The sequence below is a fragment of the Ixodes scapularis genome, unplaced genomic scaffold (assembly GCF_016920785.2).
Source record: "Ixodes scapularis isolate PalLabHiFi unplaced genomic scaffold, ASM1692078v2 PGA_scaffold9__187_contigs__length_104089568, whole genome shotgun sequence".
NCBI classification, from domain to species: domain Eukaryota; kingdom Metazoa; phylum Arthropoda; class Arachnida; order Ixodida; family Ixodidae; genus Ixodes; species Ixodes scapularis.
Window position 1 is genome coordinate 57,765,679 of NW_024609884.1, and position 21,001 is coordinate 57,786,679.

The window sequence follows — 21,001 nt, forward strand, 5'->3', positions numbered from 1 at the left end:
CTAACTTTTTTTTTCTGCTAAAAACTGAGTGTTGCATCGAAATGTTGCTCCCGCTAATGACCATCAGACTCCAAAATGCTTTCCCCAAGGTGTAATGTTGTTGGACGCAACCAAGGTATGTAGCCACGGAAACTCATTTAGTGATCTAATCCCCGCACACGTGTGTCGTACATCTCCCCATCCTTTTCTCTTCCTCTTAGCAGAGCCTGGGACGTTTTGGCGGCATGTGCGTTTCCGCATATGCCTTGTTTCACTTTCACCTATTACAGTTCCGAGAAAAGATAGTATCTAAAGTTTTGTTTTTGTTTTAATAATGCATGCCCGGGTATGTGTACGCGGCTGTATTCTTTCCCCCCATAATTCATTGATTACACGATGCTTCATACATGAAAATGTATAAAGCGTTTCACAGATGAAATGCTACCCAGGTCACATAAGAAAAAAAAAAAAAAAAAAAAAGAAGGAAGTTTCTGCATGCACTGTGTGAAGTAGTTCTTACGGGATTTGGTTGTCGAAGGAAGAAACGATGCTTTTTTGAGTTTGAAACGTCTAAATACGATACCGTAAAGCTAATCTAAGATGCACCTAATTCATGAATGGCGATGTTAGTAAAGTGGAGTCGGACCTTATGATTTACGGTTCTTGAGGGCGTATACGAGAATAGGTGACGCTCCGTCGACAAAATGCTTCATCGATCAAAGGCTCCAGCGAGGCTCCACCATCCGACACGAGACGCCAGGCGTCGCGAGCGGACCCCCGGCGCGTCGGCGGGGCTTTGGGGATGCCCATCGGGTCCCTGAGCGGGCGCGGTGGCTGCCCAGCGACGCACAAACCCGTTTTGGGCTCAGTGTGTCAGTAGGCGAACGGGTGGCGCTCGCGCGATGACCTGAGCGGCGCGCGCTCCCCGGGCTTGCAGTCGTCGCTGGACAGGCGTCATGAGCAGCGGCAGGCGGATCCGGCCCGAGCGGGCTCCCGCGCACCGGCGCAACGTGCAGAAGCTCACCTGGCGCAACTCGCACTGGCTCCACAGCTTCCCCGAGGAGCAGCGCGTGGCCAGCATGACCATCGCCGACATGAGCCCCGCGCTGGCGAGCCGACGCGTGGTCCTGCTCTGCGAGCGCCAGCAGTACCGCGAGGCTGCCAACCTTGTCACCCGTCTGGGACAGGCCACCTTCAAGGCCATCCTGCCAGAGCTGCCCGTCGAGGTCTTCCTGGACGCGGTGCCCCAGTCGCTGCACCTGCTCGAAGCCCTCTACGCCAAGGTCTTCTTGTCCGAGGGCCTCAACTTCTCGCTCAAGCTGCTCAAGCCCGAGGCGCTCGTCTTCCAGATGGTTCGCCTTTTCGCTCAGCACGCCGACGACTCGGGCTTTGAGCAGGACTACACGAGGAACCGCTTCGTTGCAGCGCCCGTCATGCTTTCGTCGTGCAAGAAGCTGCTCAAGGTATGTGAGCGCACGCGGTGACCGGCAGCCGGGAGGAATTGGCGTCCGTCCTCTCTCTTCGTCTCGGAACTTTCGTACAGCACTGCCAAAGCCACAGGCGTGAGAGTAATCTTTGCAAAGCGCTTTCTTTGGACGAGCCTCAAGGAAAGTACTAAAGTCACGCGCTCGCATGCAACTAGAGTGCTCTCAGGCCCTGCGCCTTTGACAGCGCTACTCATAAGTCCTGAGAGGGGGCAGTGTGCCATGCTTTGTTGGAATGGTTTCCAAGTTTCAAACGAGAATGCATTTTTTTATAGGATTTTGGTTAAACTTTAAAGAAGTGAGTGACATGCATATAGGTTTTAAGTCTACGAACAATGAATGTATTGACACAATTCCAGATTTTAAAAAAAGCGAACCGAAATTAGAGTTTTAGAGCGATATAGACAACTTGATTTCTCGCTATCCTTACGTTACGCCCAATTGCAGCCGTTTTTCCAAACAGCATTAAAAGAAACGAGAAAGAAAAATTGTGCAACAACCTGAGACACAATTGAAACCCCCATATCGCTTCCTGCTCCCACCTACCGAGCACACTCTTTTTTTTTTGCCTTTGCAAGTTTACACGGAAATATATATATATATATATATATATATATATATATATATATATATATATATTTTTTTTTTTTTTTTTTTTGGCCGGCTTGCCAGAACCGCGTCTCAGCTGAGATTGGATGAAAGAAATCTCTGCAAAGGTTGGGGCGCGCGAGCGTCTTGAGTTGGATTCGCTCAGCTTATGCGCTGGCTTTGGCAGCTCTTTCTTTCACCCAGTCTCAGCTAAGACGCTTTTTCTGGCAAGCCAGCCCAGGTACATCGTACTTCTGCAACCGCACTCAGAGAATTATCAAAGTAATAAAACCCAGACTAATATATATATATATATATATATATATATAAAAGAAAAGAAGCAAAGCTTCGTTCAAATGTTCTAAATTTGTGATATCAGGTGTCATTACATTTATCATTTTTACTGTTCTTATGCGTCTTCTTGGGTAGGTGTAGTACGATTCTCCGGAATCAACTGGGGTTTGGGGCTGGTCACGTCTCGTTAATAAGGACTCCGTTAATAGCGACTTTTAAAATACCGTTCTGATGTCTCCGATACTCCCGACAACGATACGATGCATGCGCGAAGGCGGCGGCGGAATATCGGGTATCGTTATCGGAGTCATCGGAGTGATCTACTAAAACTCTCTAATATGTATGCTCTGCTATACGTACAATATTTTCGGGGACGAAATTGGTAAATATATTCATTTTTTTATCGTTTGATAGACAACTCATATCATGTACCCTTTTGGGGGGAAGGGAGGCGTTCACATTAACGAGACATCTTTGTATTTCCTTGCACGATCTATATGTTCATTAGCTCCAGCTGTAAAATAACCTTTAACTGTCAAAGACAGTGACCTAAAAGGTTTGCCACACGCTAATGGGACATACCGTTTATTTTCGCAGGCTTACACATGCCCTAATAAAGTGATGGAAATGAAGATAGCGCCGTAAAAATCGCGAGGACAATTATCGTGTATTTATTTAAATTGTACGGAGCATTTTGACGACACCATCGTTTGTTTAGACCTTACAGGTTGAGCAGCTCTTTTGCGCCGAAGGAAAACCCCACGAATGCAGCGTTGAAAATAGATGATAAAGCGCGCAATGAGAGGAAGGTATTCGCTATGCGGGGAAATGGCTGCAGGCCGCACCTGCAGCCATTTCACCTGGTATCAAGAACAACGAAAATCCAAAACGCGTCATAAACTTTTTTTTTTGTCAATTATTTATGGAGCGTCACCATCTGGCCACAAAATATGTTTGTAACGAAGCAGGACCGGGGAAGATAGTTTGAGTTGCCAACAATCTGCTTCTCTTGTGTACCGGGACAAAACTCGGTATTTGCAAGGCACGTGAGTGTAGGTCGCAACGTACACTCTTTATGCTACGCTCTTATACGTGATTTCGAATATCTACATGTGAGAATCTGGAGAGACGCGTGCAATTATTAGCCTTGTATGCTGATTCTGGTACGTTATTCCGGTCATTACGATATGAGTAAAGTCTTAAGTGTGGCGCCTTAACTCAAACCGCGTTAAAGTAGGGGAAGCATACGGACACTTTCTAAAGTGCACGTGCACTTCACACTTGCAAATCTGTACACACACAGTGAAAAAAAATTACCGCATCTCCACGTGGTGAATGATGTTGATTGGGGCGAAGCTCTGGTGGTGCTGATGATACTGATTTTGTTCATAGGTAGTGCTGATTGTGCTGATTTTTGTTTTTCTTACTCATAGGTAGTGCTGAGCTTCGGGTTGCGTTTAAACTTCATTATTACTGCTTTATGGTCGGTGAAATGCAGAGCCAGTGGTTCTTCTAGCGGATCAGCCTGGTTCGGCTAGAAGCCGTGGGAACGCATCTCCACCGCTTAAAGGGGCCATGAAACGAGTTTTGAGTTGGGATGAATGATTTTAAATTGGGACTTTACTAATCGCATGTCGTTTAGTTGCCCAAAAGAAAGAGGCTAGAAAGTCAAAAGCCAGCTTTTCGGTACGAACATTTGAAAATATAGCGGACTATTTTGTACCTTCTTGCCTTCGAAAGCTCTCCGCCTTTTCATTATGATACATCCGCGGTTCCAAAAGCGCGTCACCGGCGCCAAACTGACGTCAGGAGAGCCCAGCTCACGCATTGGACACGAGAACTGCGTCACTCGGACGTATGCGCTCGTCAACAATCAATCCGTCGACGAATATTTGGATTCGCGTTCGTGGCCAATGAGTGCCCTGACGGAACTTATTGTCACTGGGGAATGACAAGTTCTATGGTGTGCATAAAAAGCACGGTGGAAGCTAGGAGTCATCGCACCGATGCCGAAGGAATGTCACAACCACGTGATTTCACAATTCGCATTTGAGTTGAGGATTAAAGCTAAGGAGGAAGAAGTAGAAAAATCGTTTCATAGGTCCATGTCAGGAAGAGAATGTGTGGTATGGAACGTGGTTATATACGCATTTGAGCATTTGACCGCAGCGCCCTCTCGTCTATAAACGTTGAGTTAATGCATGCAAAGTTTAACGCCATTATATACGCATTTGACCGCAGCGCCCTCTCCTGTATAGACGCTGAGCGGCTACATGCAACGTTTCATCCATGACATCCCCAGCTCTTGAGTTACTACCACATCTCAGAGTCCCCTACTCGTCCCGCAGTCGTGACCGAGTGGTTAAGGCGATGGACTAGAAATCCGTTGGAGTCTCCCCGCTCAGGTTCGAAGCCTGAGCGGACAAGGCTAGACCCTAAGGAGCTTCGCTCCTAATAAATTGCTTCGTTGCTGCTCTATTTTGTCCGTTACACAACGTGTGACACAAGTTAATGGTGAAGTTATACATTTCGTTTACTGAACCGTTCTGAAGTTTCGTTAATTTCAATGGACCTTTTCTCAAGACGGGTTCTGCACATGCGCAGACCTTCCCCTCGCAGCGACGAAAGCTCTAACTTCAGTTGGCGTCGGGAAGAATAGTTGCACTACCTCTCCTGCCTCTTTGGCGACTCGGATCAGGCGTTGAGAAGGCAGGGAAGGTATCGCAGCACCCATTTTATCTAGCAACCGTAGTTGGAGTTTTAGCCACTAGGTGTCGTCTTTATGTGAAAAAGGTCCATTAGCTGTTCACTTGAAATTGCCGCTTACGGAAGGTCCGCTTACGGAAACCAGGACTCTACCCATTCGCAAAGTAACAGCGTGAAGGAAACGCTAAACTGTCGGGTATAAAGTTGAGTGGCGTCTACTGTAACAATTGGGCAACAGGCAAATAATGAACCCCGGAAAAAACATATTTAACGGTGGCACTTCTCGCCTGCCGAAAGTTTTTATCTTCAAAAATAAGAGTACCAGCGCTCCCGTTATTTATGCTGGATAATATAGCCGATTCTCTCGCTTTGCTTATTCACTCACTGTCAATAGTCGTCGTGACCTCTTTTAATACTCAGCCGAAGCCACTTGATTTGAGATCTAGGGCCCTAAACTCGTGAAACACAAAGTTGGAGCCGCAAGCTCGCGGAGTGCGCTGATTGGACGCCGGCGACAAAAGCGCGAAGTCAGCGTCATGGTAGTCCAATCGGTGCGGTCCGTGAATTTCGGCCTCGACTTTGTGTTCGACGAGCGTAGTGCCCTTTCCGACGAACCAGACAAACCCCATATATAAAATAAAATATAGGGCGACTCGGTATCTTCTACATAGATAAGAAGTTACGGTCCTCAACAAGTGCAACAACGGGACTTCGAAAAAACCACAGTTCGAGTCATCATTGCCCCCTTTCGCGAGTAAGCGTGTATATATAGGAAGTGAGTCACTGACCGGTGGTTATCGCCGCTGTTCTATTTCTGTACTGCATAAAGACGAAAAAGTTTCGGAGAGGAGAAAGACAACTTCTGAAGCAAACAAACAAGACAAAAACACTTACGTGTCTTTGCACAATCTTTGGAAGAAAAAAAAAAGTTATCCGTTTTGCTATCCAAGCTTCGAAAGAATAGGCATTCCGGGGAAATTAACGTCTAGCGTGCTAGACATTCACAGTCTCGCCCATGTCGTTGAAACCCCCATGTTAATACGAGCCGGTTTGTCTACTCATTCCGGTTTTAACCGATGGAATTCACGAATGTGTATGAATTTTAATATGATGGCAAGGTGTGAGAAAAGCTCTTGCTATGTAAGTAGTAGTACACTGGCGTGTTGCGTATGCTGCTGGGGATATATCCAGTCGTCTCCTTCAAGTTATTCGGTAAACAAGGGGTTCACCAAGGGGGCTATGTTCGACAAATGTTTCGTTTCTCCTAAAAAATAAACGAAAGTGACGGAAGTGACGGGAGTGAGGATATTGCGTGTAATTGGCTAGAGGCTCAAATTAGGAAAGAGGGAACTTCCGTCATTTGAGCCTCTAACCAATCAGAGGCGATGTCGTCACTTCCGTGCCTTCCGTTTCTTTTTAGGAGAAACGAAATATGTGTCGAGCATAGCCCCCCAGCTTAAGACTACCGTCCCTAGTATGAATCCAAGTAAGCAGATGAATAAAACGTGCGACACAAACGAAACCGCACGTTTCCGATGGGCGACGTGCGTGATCAAGAGCGATTATTAACGTGAAACACACGCGAACAAAAATCATATCGGGTCGCGCCGCCGCAGCTGACACTGAACGACGCGGTTTTTCCTGACATGTGTTTGACGCTTCACTGCTGGAAGCGCTCCATGATTGGCCAAACGTTGACTATAGCGTCATTACTGAAAGTAAGTCTGTTATTGCTGTTCAAACCTACAGTACTTTCGCGGAAAATATGAGCCGAAAAAGTCATTCGTGCTACTTAGGCGTACCTGCGAGTTTTTGAGAGAGCAGTGACCCGAACTGTAATGCGAAGTTGAGGTCCCATACTTCGGACCGTTTGATAAATTGAGCGATAACAGAACTTGTATACGGACCGCAGAGGCAGAAAAAAGCAGGATCGGCTGTTTCAGCTCATATTGTCCGGGGAGTAGGGGGGATCGGTGGCCGAGTGCAACTTTACTAGAGCAAGCTCAGTTTCGAAGCTCCCTATTCTCGTCTGCAGAGGCGAGTGGCCCAGGTGGCGGTCACGAGAACTAGCGGCGCTGCAGTCGAATCTTGCTTCCCTCTCTTGCGCGTTGTCTGCTATACTCTGTTTCACCTTATGATGTACCGCAGGAAAGGCAACAAGCGCAAGCACCTTGCTCCAGGGCACGTCTCGGCGGCACAAGCTCTCGTGCGTCAAGAGCAGCTCCCAACGCTATGAGCTCGCGCTTCTAGCCTTCTCTGCGGTACAACATAAGGTGAAATGGAGTATACCACTGCGTTGAGAGCTTCCTCTTCTTTTTCTTTTCTTCCTTCTTTTTTTTTTAATTCCATGTGTATAATAGCAAAAAAAAAAAAAAAAAGATGATGAAGATGAAGTGTAATACACCACAGAGATCAGAGTCAGCGCCTTGTGAGTGTTCTTTCTTTGAGTGTTTGAACTTTATTTTTGTGTGCGCCTGTTTCCTTGCGCTGTGAAGTGTTAGTATGAATCAACAACTCGCCCAAGCTCAAGTATTGCTATTCAAACTTGGCGGGCTAAACAATCCGGAAGCAAGACTCGACTGCAGCGCTGTTAGTTCTCATGACCGCCACTGAGCCCACGTCGCAGGCGGAGCTGTGAAACTGAGCTTGCTCCAGTAACGTTGGCCGAGTGGTCTAGCCCACACCAGCTCGGAGCACGTGGAGTGAAAGCTCGCGCTGCAGAACCTAAGATCGTGGGTTCAATCCCCACCGCTGACCGTTTCGATCTGGATGAGTATCGTACCGGCGTGCGGTCGTGTATCACTACTGCGTGGTGCACGTTAAAGACCCCAGGCTAGCGGTTGTACTGCACTGGCTAAATTGCCCATCTACAGCTGGGAGACTCGTCGCCCGTTGAGGCAGACCAAGTTCTAAGCTGTATAAACATACACACAACCCAATTATTTTTTTTTTGTCCGGGGAGTATACTTTATTACTGCTCACACCCGGTTTAGTGGCATCATTTCTTTCGTTGACGGAAATGAGAGTAATATCAGAGTGTCAACTTTGACTGTTCATGAATGCGACGACTCCAAGCTTCCACTGTCATTTTTGCACGCACCATCGAACTTATCGTTCGCAGCTGATGATAAGTTGCCAGGATCACAGCTCGTGGCGTCACTGTGAGGCGAATCCTGGTATCGACGTCACGAATAAAAACCATAAGAGCGCGCCGCCGAAACCTCTCGGCGCTAAGAGCGCGGGCGGTAAGCTGCTGATACTTTCGTTCGTGGGCCTCAAGTGGGAACGCGTGAAGCGACACTTCTCCGCCATACGAAGTGAAAGTTGGTCCGGCCGTCTGTCTTCTGTTTGGATATGCACCAGGCAAACATTACGACTTTCTTCCTCGTCTCCTCTGCTTTTCTTTGAGGTCGGTGCTCGTCAGACTTGACGACGCCGCCTGCCAATCGCGTGCCTGTTGGTAACCGGACAAAAGCTCACCGGACAGAAGCTCACCCGTTTTTTCACCACACCCGGACAAAAGCTCGCCTCATTTTTTTTTTTTTGCTATTCCGGGGGAAACACGGGCTGGGATAAAGTGCGGACGCGATGGATATTGCACCCTTTTTAGGAGAATTGGCATCCCATCACATGCAAAGGTGTCGACAGAAAAGCCATAACAGGCACGAGAGGGAACGATATGGGACCAAAATTTAGGTCACAGAAACTGAGTGGAGCTGATAAGATCAAGCTTGCTTGATTCAAGGTATGCCGGAGCACCCTTGTACCACGCCCAGAAAAATTCGTGAACCGAAGTTTTTGAACCCGAAGAGTGACCGAAGAAGCGAAGTCTCCCTTTGTAGACCTCGCTTTTTCATTGTGCTTATGTCACGCTAAACGCGCACATAAAGTTTAGGCGCAATGTCTCTTCATTAGTAATGCATGGGTTTTCTTGCGGTTCAGGTTAATATTTGAAGTGAATGGCTAGGAAAATTAAATTCATTCCGTCATTGAGCGTCTTAATGTATTTGAAATCAAGGATTATCTCAGAATGTCATGAAAAGGAAACTGAAGCGAAACTGTAATATACAAACCACTGAGTTGCGAAGTTTAAAAAAAAATATTTTCAAGGAACGGGAGTGTGGCCTTGTGGACAGATGACCAATTTAGAAAGCTGTGCGGGATTTCGGATAGGCTCGCGTTCCTTCCACCACAGCTTCTGCCCGAAGGACTAACCTACATCAGGGAAAAGTCTACCGGTGACATCGGCGACCTGCTCTACTTTGATTGCACATATGTCAACGGCCCCTTCCGTTATGCTTCTGCCCCTTCTGCGGCGGCACCCAGGGCGAATTCTTCCTCTTGCCTGACTGTGTGCCGACGACGACCGGAGTTTCCCCCGGAACGGTGGAATATGTACGACGCCACTCTTCAAGATAAAGACCGGACATACACCTGCGAAGGATGCAATACCGGGTTCCAGAAGTCTGTCGGCCACGCCCATCCGAGCGTCTGAATGCTCATTGAATGCCCACAGGAAAATCAGGCTTTCGTTGCCACGGCATTGCCGCAGAGACACAAGCCCGCACATCCAAAGAAGCGGGTGCGAAAAACCACTCTGCGCCTGCAGAATCGTGTGAAAAATATTTTGGAGGGATTACAGGTACACCCAGATCTACCAAGACTGCTGTAGCTATAGTGAGGGACTGCATTCGCTTCTAACCAATCGATAAATAAACTTATTTCTACTCTGAGCGACAAACCATGCGCCTGTCAGATTTGATTTATCGTTGCATTTTAGTGTCGCACGCATGCACCTAAGTTGTCCGCACACCTGTTAAGACCAACATGAAATTTTTTCCTGGTGAGCTTGTGTCCAGGTCTGTAAAAAAATGGGTGAGCTTTTGTCCGGTGAGCTTCTGTCCGATGAGCTTTTGTACTGTGAGCTTTTGTCCGGAATTCGTGCCTGTTGCCTGCCAATCTGTTCTGCCGCGCCCTCGTATCCTTCCCTTTTTTTCTTTTCGGGACTTGAACTCCAGCGGGGGACTTGAGCGATTGGCTGACAGCCAACAGAGCGTGTGTGTGGATGTCCGGATTCACGTGATGAGCATGCTCTAGGCCTGTGTGAAGGACACAAGCACAAAAAACGGTCAACGTGCAGGCGAGCTGGTGCGTAATCATGATGTTCAAACCCAATCGCAGGGTTTGTACATCATGATTAACAAAAGCAGACCTAGCAAAAAAAAAAAAAAATCTTTTTTTTTTTTTGGCAAAAAAAAAAAAAAAAAAAAACGGACGGACGCAAATTGTGACACTTCATATGACGGAGAAATGTCGCTTCACGCGTTCTTGAAGTGTCCTGTTTGGACAGCCCCTTAGAGCGGGCGCCGGCGTTGCCTGGAGAATTTTTTATGGCCCGCGTATTTGTTTGCGGGGGGTATGCATGCCGTACAGGGTGTGCTCGTATGTATGCAGCATGCAGCATTTCTGCATATAGATTTGATTAGACTTAGAACATGCTTATTTTGAATACTAATATAAACAAAGTACTATAGTCTAGTGCAACATGTGAGATGAGCAGTATAATGCTCCGCATCCTGCACGCGCTCTCTTCCTTTCGACGTGCTTGGCTTCACGTGCGCCGCAGTCTTACCGAAGGTAGAAAGCTCATGCTGGAGGCATCCACTGCTCATCTTATGTTGCAACAGAGTATAAGCGACATATGTATGATATGATAATCAGAATCGTGATTAGAGGTTTTTGTATATATTGATGAAGAGAGTCATACGCCGTGCACAGGAGGAACGAAATGTAAAGAGCGTCGATCAGGCTGGTGAACGGAAGACAATTGTCCGAATCTATATCTAACTTATCGGGAACAAGCTACAGGTAAGCGGTATACAGTTGGACCTGCATTCTAAAATGAATATGCTATAAAAAATCGCTGCTCGGCAACAACCCCATTGTCCCCTTTTTCAATAAAAAACTGTTAATCTCTATCTGACAAATAGCCCTACACGCCGCTCAACAACCACCAATTAATAATTGTCCCAAAATGATAAACCCGCGACTGTGAACCACTAAAAAACGGAAACTTGTTGTCCCTCTTTTTAGTCGTGGGTTTATCATCACGAAGCTAGTTTACCAGAGTGCGTGTTATTTTTTTCTTTGTTTTTCTCGTTCTTATTGTTAAGAGTTATCCAAAACAGGCTCAAAGAGAACGGACTATTCTTAGCGCGGCCGACCTGATCACAAGCGCCCTTATACGGCTGTACCGCGCGACCTTCGCTCCATGGAGTGGATATTTCTTACGCGCGACTGCGGGCCTTTCCCCCTGTGTGCATAGAGGCGGGAATCCGGACTTGAGGGGGGGGGGGGGGGGGGGGGGGGGGGGGCTCTGTGGAGTCTCCTTACAACACACACGGCGCAGACTTCCATATCGCTCCGAATGCGCGGGCCTACCGCTATCGTCACAGACCAGCATGCAAACAAGGCACGGTTATCAACAGACGTCCTGGGTGTGCCCAAGCGGGCACATCCATGGGCTGTCGGGCCCTCGGAAGGCGGATGTCTTCTGTGGGCCCGACACTCAATGGCGTACTATCGCATGACGAAATCGAGGTGTTGCGTGACTGAAGGGTTTTAGTGACTCGGCGATTCGGAAACTCCGCGGCGAGCTCCGTGAGAGACGGTTCCTGCTCCACATTGCGGGGTTTATTCTTGCGCCCCGAGAGGCGCGATCCTCACACGCTACTCGCGCGTCCCGACCTCAATAGCCGTGGGAAAGAAAAAAAGAAAGAAAGGCGCGTGTTAGCGCGACTAATTCCTTCACCTCGGTGGCAGGGTCGCCAACCACCATCACCATCCGCCAGACGTGAGTCTCGGAAGGTCACGGGGCAACCGGGCACGATCGAAAGCACGTAGGCTCAAAGGAGAGGAAGCGCTCGCAACAACTGTGCGCGTTTCTGCGCGATTTCGGGGAATTCACGCGATCTTCGCTTTCCGTTCGATTTCCGTATGACAGTTCCGTGTTCTCCTTCCTCGGTCGCCGAGTATACTCCTACGTATACGAGAGAATCACAAAAAAAATTAATTAAAGAAACCCCAAAAAACTAGAAATCATGTCAAATTAAAGGGATACGGAACCAAGGAATTTAGTGTCCATAATAAGTGGCGCACGATCTTTCCACAGGCCACCAGCCGCCGATGTGCGCGAGCACACGCAACGAAATTGACGTCATAGTCGTCCATTCACGCTTAAGACGACAGTGAAATATATGGGGTCAGGGCAAAAGGAGATTGAAGGCAAGCTTTTCATGTCCACCAGTGAAAGCTACGTGTTTGTTAGACCAATTGATCTCACACTTTTTACACCGGACACCACTGTGAAAATGAAAAGCCTATTTTTATTTTATTTTTTCTCGGAGCCCACACATTTCGTTGCCATCTTAAGCGTGAATGGAGCACTATGGCGTCAATTTCGTTGCGTATGCTCGCGCACACTGCCAGCTGCTGGCTCGCGTGGAAAGATCGTGCGCCACTTAATAAGAGACACTGAAATGTTTGGTTTAGAAATCCTTAAAATAATTTTATTTGCACCTGCATATGCAAATGCCAAAGCCACACACACAAAAAAAATCTGACGAGGTCCGGGCCCACTTGTCAGATGGTGACGCAGATGCGGAAATAAAAATCAAACATACATACAAAAAATAAAAGAGCTAAACCGTTTGCATGAAAGCACACATATACTATACAAAAGGTGTAGGTACAGAGAGTTGCGGGCTGCCTTTGAAGTATTGCGACACTGGTATACGCTGTGGTCGAGAAATTTAGCCAGCGCAGAGCAGTACCACAGCTAGCCAGGGGTCTTTAACGTGCATCACGCAGTAGTGATACACAGTCACACACATCATCCAGATTGAGACGGGCAGGGGTAACCCAGGTGGGGATTGAACCCATGACACCCTGGTTTTGCGGCGCGATGCTTTCACCCTACGTGCTCCGAGCTGCGGAGTGCTAAAACATTCGGCCACCGATCCCACAATAAATCAATACCGATTTTGGCGGAGTTTGCGTTAGGTTATCGTGATGAGGGCGGCCGTCAAGCAAGTTTTTGTATGCTCTGAGTGAATCTAGTAGGGGTGTCGAATTCCGGTATTTACCAAAAAATAGCGATGAATGTGTGCCTAATACGATGTTACAAAATCACTGATAAAAAACAAAAACAAAAACAACAAAAAAACAAGAAAACATCAATCATCGATGAGATTTTGGCGTTAATTTTTATTCTGTCTTCGTATGCATACGCAGTATGTTGTAGACACCGCTCACTAGCGCTGCCTTTATGAAGAAATGTGAGATCATCATGCAACCAAACGAGGTAGGGTACGTACGGTATATAATCTGCATTGTGGCTTGTTCTTTCGCGCGGTTAATTGTTCGCTTCTCCGCGTGACTTGTTTCACCGATTACTTTACGCGGTGTAGTCGCGCACTCAAGAAGTTTATCATCGATCTTATTTCAGCTAAATACTAGAACTCGATTTATTGCACTGAACCGCGTTACTACTAAACGCATAAAACTAGAAACCCTAATTGTCTTGGCGGTGTGGCGGCGGCGCGAAGGAGTTAAACAAGAAAAAAGAGCAATCACAATTACAAAAGTAAAAAAAAAAAGTAAAAAAAAAAAAAGCCGAGGCAAGGCAAACAAACAAGCGATGCGAGGAGCCTGCTCTGAATACCAACTAGGGTAGCGCGTAACTCGAGCTTGTGGCGGAAAAAAAAAAATTAGTTGGCCTCCAATTAGTCTGCGCAGCAGTAAGAAAAATCGGATAACGAGCGTAGGCCTTCGTGGTAAACTTAGAAGTCAGGAAGTCGCAACGTTTCGTTCGTATCCCGACGGCGAGAGATTCGGGTGTACGAAAATTCTCGTTATCAGCTCTGGGGCCCGTTATTTTTGTTCTGTGCACAGCTGAGACAATAGGCGTCCCTGTCTTTGTGCATGTGTCAATATACGGGGAGACCAAAGGCGGTGTGAAAGTCCGGAAGCGTGTTCAAGTCTGTCGAGTTGAAGACACAGAAGCTCGGTGGCGACCAACTTCTCCATGGGTAACGTCCGAGTTCCCAGTCGCTGCAACCGTCCCCTTTTTATCCAATCTTTATTGTTAGGATAACTACCTTAGCGCCACAAAGAAAAAAGAAAGAAAAAAAAAGACAAACAATCTGTGCCAGTCCACAATGGCGTAGGATAAGTGGGGTAAAATCTAATTTTTGCCTTTCTAATTGTGGAGCCGAATTTTTTTTTTTTATAGAGAATTTAAAAAGAGGATGTGATGACTATAACACAGGCAATACCCGGCACAGGTACACTTGAGCTTCAGCCTTTAGCTAGAGTGTTGAAACTACTTTTTCATTCTCTAATTAAAGGAACGCTCGCACCTGCTCAGCCAATTGCGATTGGCAAGCCGAGAGCCGCTTCGAAACTATATAGCATATATGGCACGGCACGCAATTTATCTTTAATTTACCCCAGAGGTTCCTGACAGTCATACAGTGATTATCATATACTGTGAACAACCTGAAGCGCGCCTCCAGAACTGATTAATGGCACATTTGAAACTGTGCAAAATTCTGGGCGGCTGCCGCTGCCACTTGGGAATGGTAGCCTAAGTAGGCTCGCCCTTCGTACTTGCACCAGCTTATACCGAATTAATAGAGCATGCTTGCTTTGAAGTCGCTGATGATCTCCTGGAGTCGTTCCCTCACTCTAAGAAATAGGGGGTGTATAGGGGTACACCCCTTGTCCCCCTATGTAACACCGCCAAACAACGATTCGACGTTCAGTCACCAGACGTCGAACCGACGATACCAACTTTCGAAAGCGGCACGGTAGTCAACCGATACAACTTATTAAAATAGCTAATGTACGCAGTAAAGTCTGCAGTAAGACAGTCAATATTTTTTTTTTGTCCCTGCTGCAAAACCTCAGTGTTTTTTTCCTTCTGGTCTTTGATACGCACATTAGCTATATAGTACGTTATACTTATATCCAAGAGCTGTAAAGCCGCTCGTAAAAGTTGGCATCGCCAGCTCGACGTCCGTGGACTGAATGTCTAAATGTTAACTGCCCCATTCCGCTCGGTCTGTTGACATCGCCGTCGGCCCGCTAGCCACAAGACGCTGTCTGTCCCTGCTTCTTTTTCTACCACTCCCAATATTCTTTCCCTCTTTCCGCCCCAGTCTCGGGTCAAATGTATCATGGGAAATCTCCACTGGCTCGCCTGCGCACTGACTATTTTCGTTAGCCAAGAGGGTTTGCTAAATGCTCCATCTTGATTCTAATGACATTATTAAAACGAAGGAAGTAATTGAAGTTTGCCAAAATCGAAAGAATAAACATTAAAAAGAACGACCAGTGGTTTTTGTTTTAGCTACTTTTTCACAAAGTGGGAGTAACGTAACCACAGTGTGCAAGGTTGACACGAACTATTGGTCTGACTTTCTTTCCCTCTCAGATTCTCTTTTTTATTTAGTAACTAAAATTTACTTACTTTCGTATTATCAGTTCCAATAGAGGGCCACATAAACACTGCTCCATTTCAGAAGTTGTGTGCAGTGTTACTTAAAACGCAAACGAGAAAACAAAAAACACAAACACACACTACAGGACGATTTTTGCTGCTTGTTCGAGCACTCGCACAAGGAATACATACACCTTCTGATGCCGCACGCAGACGTCTCTTAAACGACTCTCGAGTTGAAGTTTGACAGCATGGCTTCCAAGAAATACTGGTCATGTTTTGTGGTAATCACCTGGAATGTAATTAGTTGGGCTGTGTTCCAGGGATGACAAGGGCGATTATTTCTGTGCATTTCACTAGTTCCTTGTTAGCAGTGTAAGAGGCAATGTCTTGCAGCAGATCAGTACAGTCAGCAGCGAGTTGAAAAAGATGTGACCTTACAGCTTAGACCAGGTTCTGGCAGACAGAAGGACAGTCTGACCTCCGTCCCTTTGTCTGTCGCGTCTTTCAGCAGCATAGGGAGGAGTAATCAAACTGCTGCGGAACGATTGGCACAATTTATGGTTTCAGAACATTCCAAGGTTCCGGGTCTAAACCCTCGGTCACGAAGGAGGATCCCAAATTGACCTCAGTAGAAGGTCAAAGAGTTTAAAACGACTGGGATGTCCCGCAATAGCGCAATGACCCTTTCTGCTCTCGGTCGAGTAGGTACTGCGTTAATGATCCGTGTTCGCCATAGTTTACTTTGTGTACGTGCTGGACACGAGAGCTCCTTCAGGTTGTGGAGCTGAAAACGTCTTTATTAGTGTCGAGATGTCTGACACCGTGTGCACGACGACACCACTGGAGATCTCTCGTTTCTGCCCTGGTGTGCCTTCAGCCTTTCGGATGAGCTGTGTTTGGCCATCGTTGTTTGTCAAATTGAGTTATCACTGCATGCCTGAGTTTGGCGAATAAACACCCACCCAAGGTCTTCTTCTCCATCAACTGATGAGAAGTCTACGCTGCCGTCCTAGAGTGACTCCATTTTTGTACAGGATATCCCGGACGATATGTTTACCTTTTATAAGGAATGGCCAGGGCGACAGAACACGATGATGTTTAGACTATGAATGTAATAAACTGCATCCTATCTCTGTCTCTATCTATAGGATCTTTCCGCCAAACTGGACCGTAATGTTTCACTTGCTCAAATTCGCGCTGGGGAAAGACTTTTTTTTTTGTGATGATGTTGCTATTTTGAGTCACACTTCCTTGGCTCGACGAAAAAAAAAAAGTGCCTGGCATCTTGCCTTATACGCGCATTGGAACACGACGCTGACTATTCTTTCCTGCACCCGATTTTCTCGGGACTCGTCGTCACTTGAGTAGAGCGGAAGAGCTCTTCGGCTCTTCTGAATGGCGTTCGTCTTTTCTTCGCCCTCTGGGGTAAAGCAATCGTGCAGGCCGATTTCATACAGGTCGACCTATCTTCCGTAAAGTGAGGAATCGGAGTTGACGGCCTTCAGAACTCCCACGTTATATTACCAAAGTAACAACTCTCATCTTCACCAAAAGGGTAACTAGCGTACAGGAAAAATCGCTAATATCGTTTGTTCCCGCATTTTTATTTGACACAATCCGACTAATCAGCTTTGCCCGCCCCCCCCCCCCTCTCCCCTCCCCTCCTTATGTTTTTACTGGCGCTTCCAAAAAGGACGGAGTCTAAGGCACGCATTCTTGATATACAGGTAAATAGCGTCGATCTATGTATATATGCAGCTCTACTCAGTCATGGGCACGTTAGTGCTGAAATATAACAGTGTTGCAGTTACGGCTACGCAGGCAAAAAAAGGAACCCTGTTACATTTACAACTACAAAATAGAAAAAGTAACTTGTTACAGTTACAATTACTTCGTTTTTACTTTACAAAAATATTAGAAAACATTTAGAAGCAACCTTCCTTAAAGGGCACTGGAGCCTATTTTGAGACCGTCCTTTTGTGGTGACAAGTCAATCTAGGCGCTCTAAGCACCCCAACAAACTAAAAACCACAACCGTGCGTGGCTTATTTCCTCGTTATATGCGGGTTCAAAGATCACAACACGCCCTTTTGGGAACTTCCGAGTGAAGTGGTCGACGAAGGGCGCTTGTCGGCGAGTTGCAAGCGATGGCTTCGCCCGCGGAGAAAAAGAGGAGTCTTATCCGAATGTATACCTCTAAGACTCAAACTCTCTTCGAACAAGTTAAAATAAAATCATTCGGAATCTGCGCGTTTTGTAGGGCTTTCACTGGTCCACACAATGTAGTCCGAGAGAGAAAATAGTCCACATGTTTTTCTATTGCCCTGAGATGAATAGGCGGTTTTGTAATGTAGGACTTGATATATGTGGGAACTAACACATTTTAAACAATATGAGATCAAAAACGGTCTTTTTAAAAAATGATTTTAGTGCCCCTTTAATATGCTTTTAAATTAGCATAGATATCTTTTTTGCAAGACATCCTGTTGGTCACGGTAGTGAATCTGATTATTTTGAGAAACTAAGATTTTCACAATAATCAGTATTAACATGTCTGGTTCTTCCTATTTCCATTTTCACCGTGAATAAAAAGCTCCTTGAACAACATAATAATTTAAGGCAGCATCTGAGTAACTCCACTATATGATAAAGAATATGTGGTTTCTTCTGTGGCAAAATTACAGGTGACTTTAGTTTTTTAAAATTGTAACATAGCAGATAGCTGCAGATGATCTACGATGAACTTTAAAATAGGCGCGACCACCATAAGGTATACAAGAATACAACAGCACGAGCGCAAGATCTCGTGTATATCCCATAAGGGTGCGAGTTTACAATCGGTCAATTCGAATTTTGCATTTCTTTGGTGAGGGGAGATGGGACAAAAACAACAAAAATCGCGGAAAGGTGAAGTCCATAACAATATAAGTAATACCTTGCAATCAGCTTTGTAGATGGTTTCTGATGCCACTCCAATCCACTCGTCGGTCGAATCGTTTTCTACTGCGTGCGCACAATGTTTCATGAAACACGAAGCTTCTCTTGAAAACTTGTTGACGGAGGAATGTTGCCACAACATTCCTCCGTCAAACCCGCTGAACACGACAGCAGTGCAAAATAAGCACTGATCGAGGTACAAACGACTACGGGTGTAGGATTCCAAACGGCTTTTGAGATCTTTTCTCCGCCACTTCTTAACCAGATCAAACATGTTTGTGTTCTTCCATTCATTACCCGGAAAGCCCACAACGTGAATATCGATAAATCGACTAATGGCAAGTGCCCTTGGTCGCGGCTAGCGGCAGTTTTTCAATTTCAGGAAAACACTATCAAGCTGAACGGCACAGACGTTTCGAGCGAATACTCTTCTTCAAGTGACGGGACCCGAGGCAAAACAAATAATTGGGCTGCAACAAAAAGAAAAAAAAAAAAAATGAAGGAATGGAAATTGGATTTAAAGTCGAGACCCCGCAAGAGTGCGTGCGGAAGTTGGACGATTCAAATTAGAGGGGAAGGAAACGCATGCTTGGCGGCAAGAAGACGAGGTTCGGGAAATCGGTTGTGCCGTAAGCCTGCGGGCGTTTGGGGCGACAATCACCAAAAACTGACCTCTGAACAAAGCACTGTCTTCCTCCGCCGGACGAAGAAGAGAAAGGCGCTCTAGAGATGCTGCGCTTTGTTACATCTGCGTGCACTGTGGGCGATGTACCGTACACGGCCGGTACTAGCACAAACGTCTCCATCCTCCCAGTTGGCGGAACCAGCTTGGTCAAACAGGGTCATTCAAAATTTAGTTTTTTTTCTTCGTGATTCAGATGGTTTCGACAGCAGGTTTTGCTGTGCCCCTCCCGTACCAGGACTTGGGACTCTCTCATGGGTTGCGAGACGATTTGGTGGTCGTGTTTGCAATTTTTTTGCGCATAAATATGAAAAGTAACTGTAACGATATTACTCTTTACAGTTACTTACGACAAATAGTAACCTTGTTACAGTTACAAGTTATTTTCACTAAGCAGTAACGAGTTACATTTACAAGTTGCTGAAAAAAGTAACTAGTTACCGGCAACGCGTTACTATAGTAATTAGTTATTACCCAAGACTGGCTCTACTAATCGAATTACTAAACCCGGAAATATCTCCTGCCAGCTGGAGGCTACGGACAACCGCCCTTTTGTGCACGAGGGATGGACAACCCTTGTCGCAAACGAGGCAAAGGCACAGGCAAAAGTTCATTTTATATTGTGTAAATTTTCTCAAAACCGAATGGGTGACGCCTCACATACTTCATAATTATAACCAATTTTCCAAAACTAGTGATAATGATGAGACCTGTGCGGCGTCGCACACGTGTTTTTGGGAGACTGCGCACTACGTGAAACGTGGTCACTGGAGCGGGAGACATTGTTCGGAGCTCCATCGCGGACTCGCTCGATACCGACGCCGAGCCTATACGATTGGATTTATGCTTTTGTTGTAAAACAATTAGCCCCCAATTTTTTTTTTTTTTTTTTTTTGGGCGAAATTGTTATCTAGGGGTTTTTGTAGATTATTTTTCAGTCCCGCAATGCTCTCCGCAACCCGCTACGATAGCCGGAACTCTACAGTCAAGGCCATCGGCGCGCAGGCGCAGTAGCGGCTTCTTCGTTGAGGAGGGCTTAGCGGAGGGGGAAACACAGTGCACTAAAGTTTCCTATTATCTCAGAAGCCTAGCGTTCCACAATAAAATAAAGAGCGCGGGAAATGTTGTATACCGGATGTCTACACACGATCGACGCCCCATAGACCCCGATCGGTAAAACTGGGTGCTTGCGATACACGCGGACGTGCTTGCCCAACGGAAACTGTGTCGATCATTCGGAGAAAAGCGTCTCCCCAAAACGAGTGACTTGCCCCCCGATCACCCTACAGACGTGCACTATGTCGCGCACCCCCGTCTATGCAGGTGATCGTGCTTACAGAGCCCCGGATGCGACACCAGCTGAGCGGTCGCAAGAAGGCGCTGGAACGTGCGCTCGAGGGGCTCGGGCAGCACGGCCTGGTCGGCGCATCGGGCGGCGTCTTGGTGCACCTGCACGACGCTCTCCGGGCCGAGCTCGACCTGCTCCTGCACCAGTTGAAAGTGTCCGCCCAGAAGCTGGACGCACTGGCCGCCCAGGGACCCCAGCGCGTGTCCCTGAGCCACGGACCGGCGCCCACGACGGCGTCGCACCAGCGGCAGCTCAGCATGCGCCAGGGCCAGGTCCAAGAACGGCTCATCAAGAACAAGACGTTGCTGAACGCGCTCGAGTCCGTGGACCAGGCGGGCCTCGAGGGCCTGTTGGCAGTGCTGCGCAGGCGCATTCAGCTCGACAAGGACGTCCTCTTTCAGGCAGGCCCACCCGTCCCGGGATGCTCGCGCTCTCCGCATATCCTACTTTTCACGGTGGAGGTCGACCTCTTTCTCAGA

General features: G+C 46.9%; 1 protein-coding gene across 1 annotated transcript in view; it reads left to right on the top strand.

The window, feature by feature from the left end:
• Positions 1–924: 924 nt before the first annotated feature.
• LOC8024693 overlaps positions 925–21,001 on the top strand; it is a 42,830-nt gene continuing 22,753 nt past the window's right edge. The window contains exons 1-2 of the mRNA XM_029977805.3: positions 925–1,442; positions 20,498–20,923. Of these exons, the coding sequence (XP_029833665.3) occupies positions 936–1,442; positions 20,498–20,923 (933 nt within the window). The 5' untranslated portion in view covers positions 925–935. The remainder of the gene's footprint in view (positions 1,443–20,497; positions 20,924–21,001) is intronic.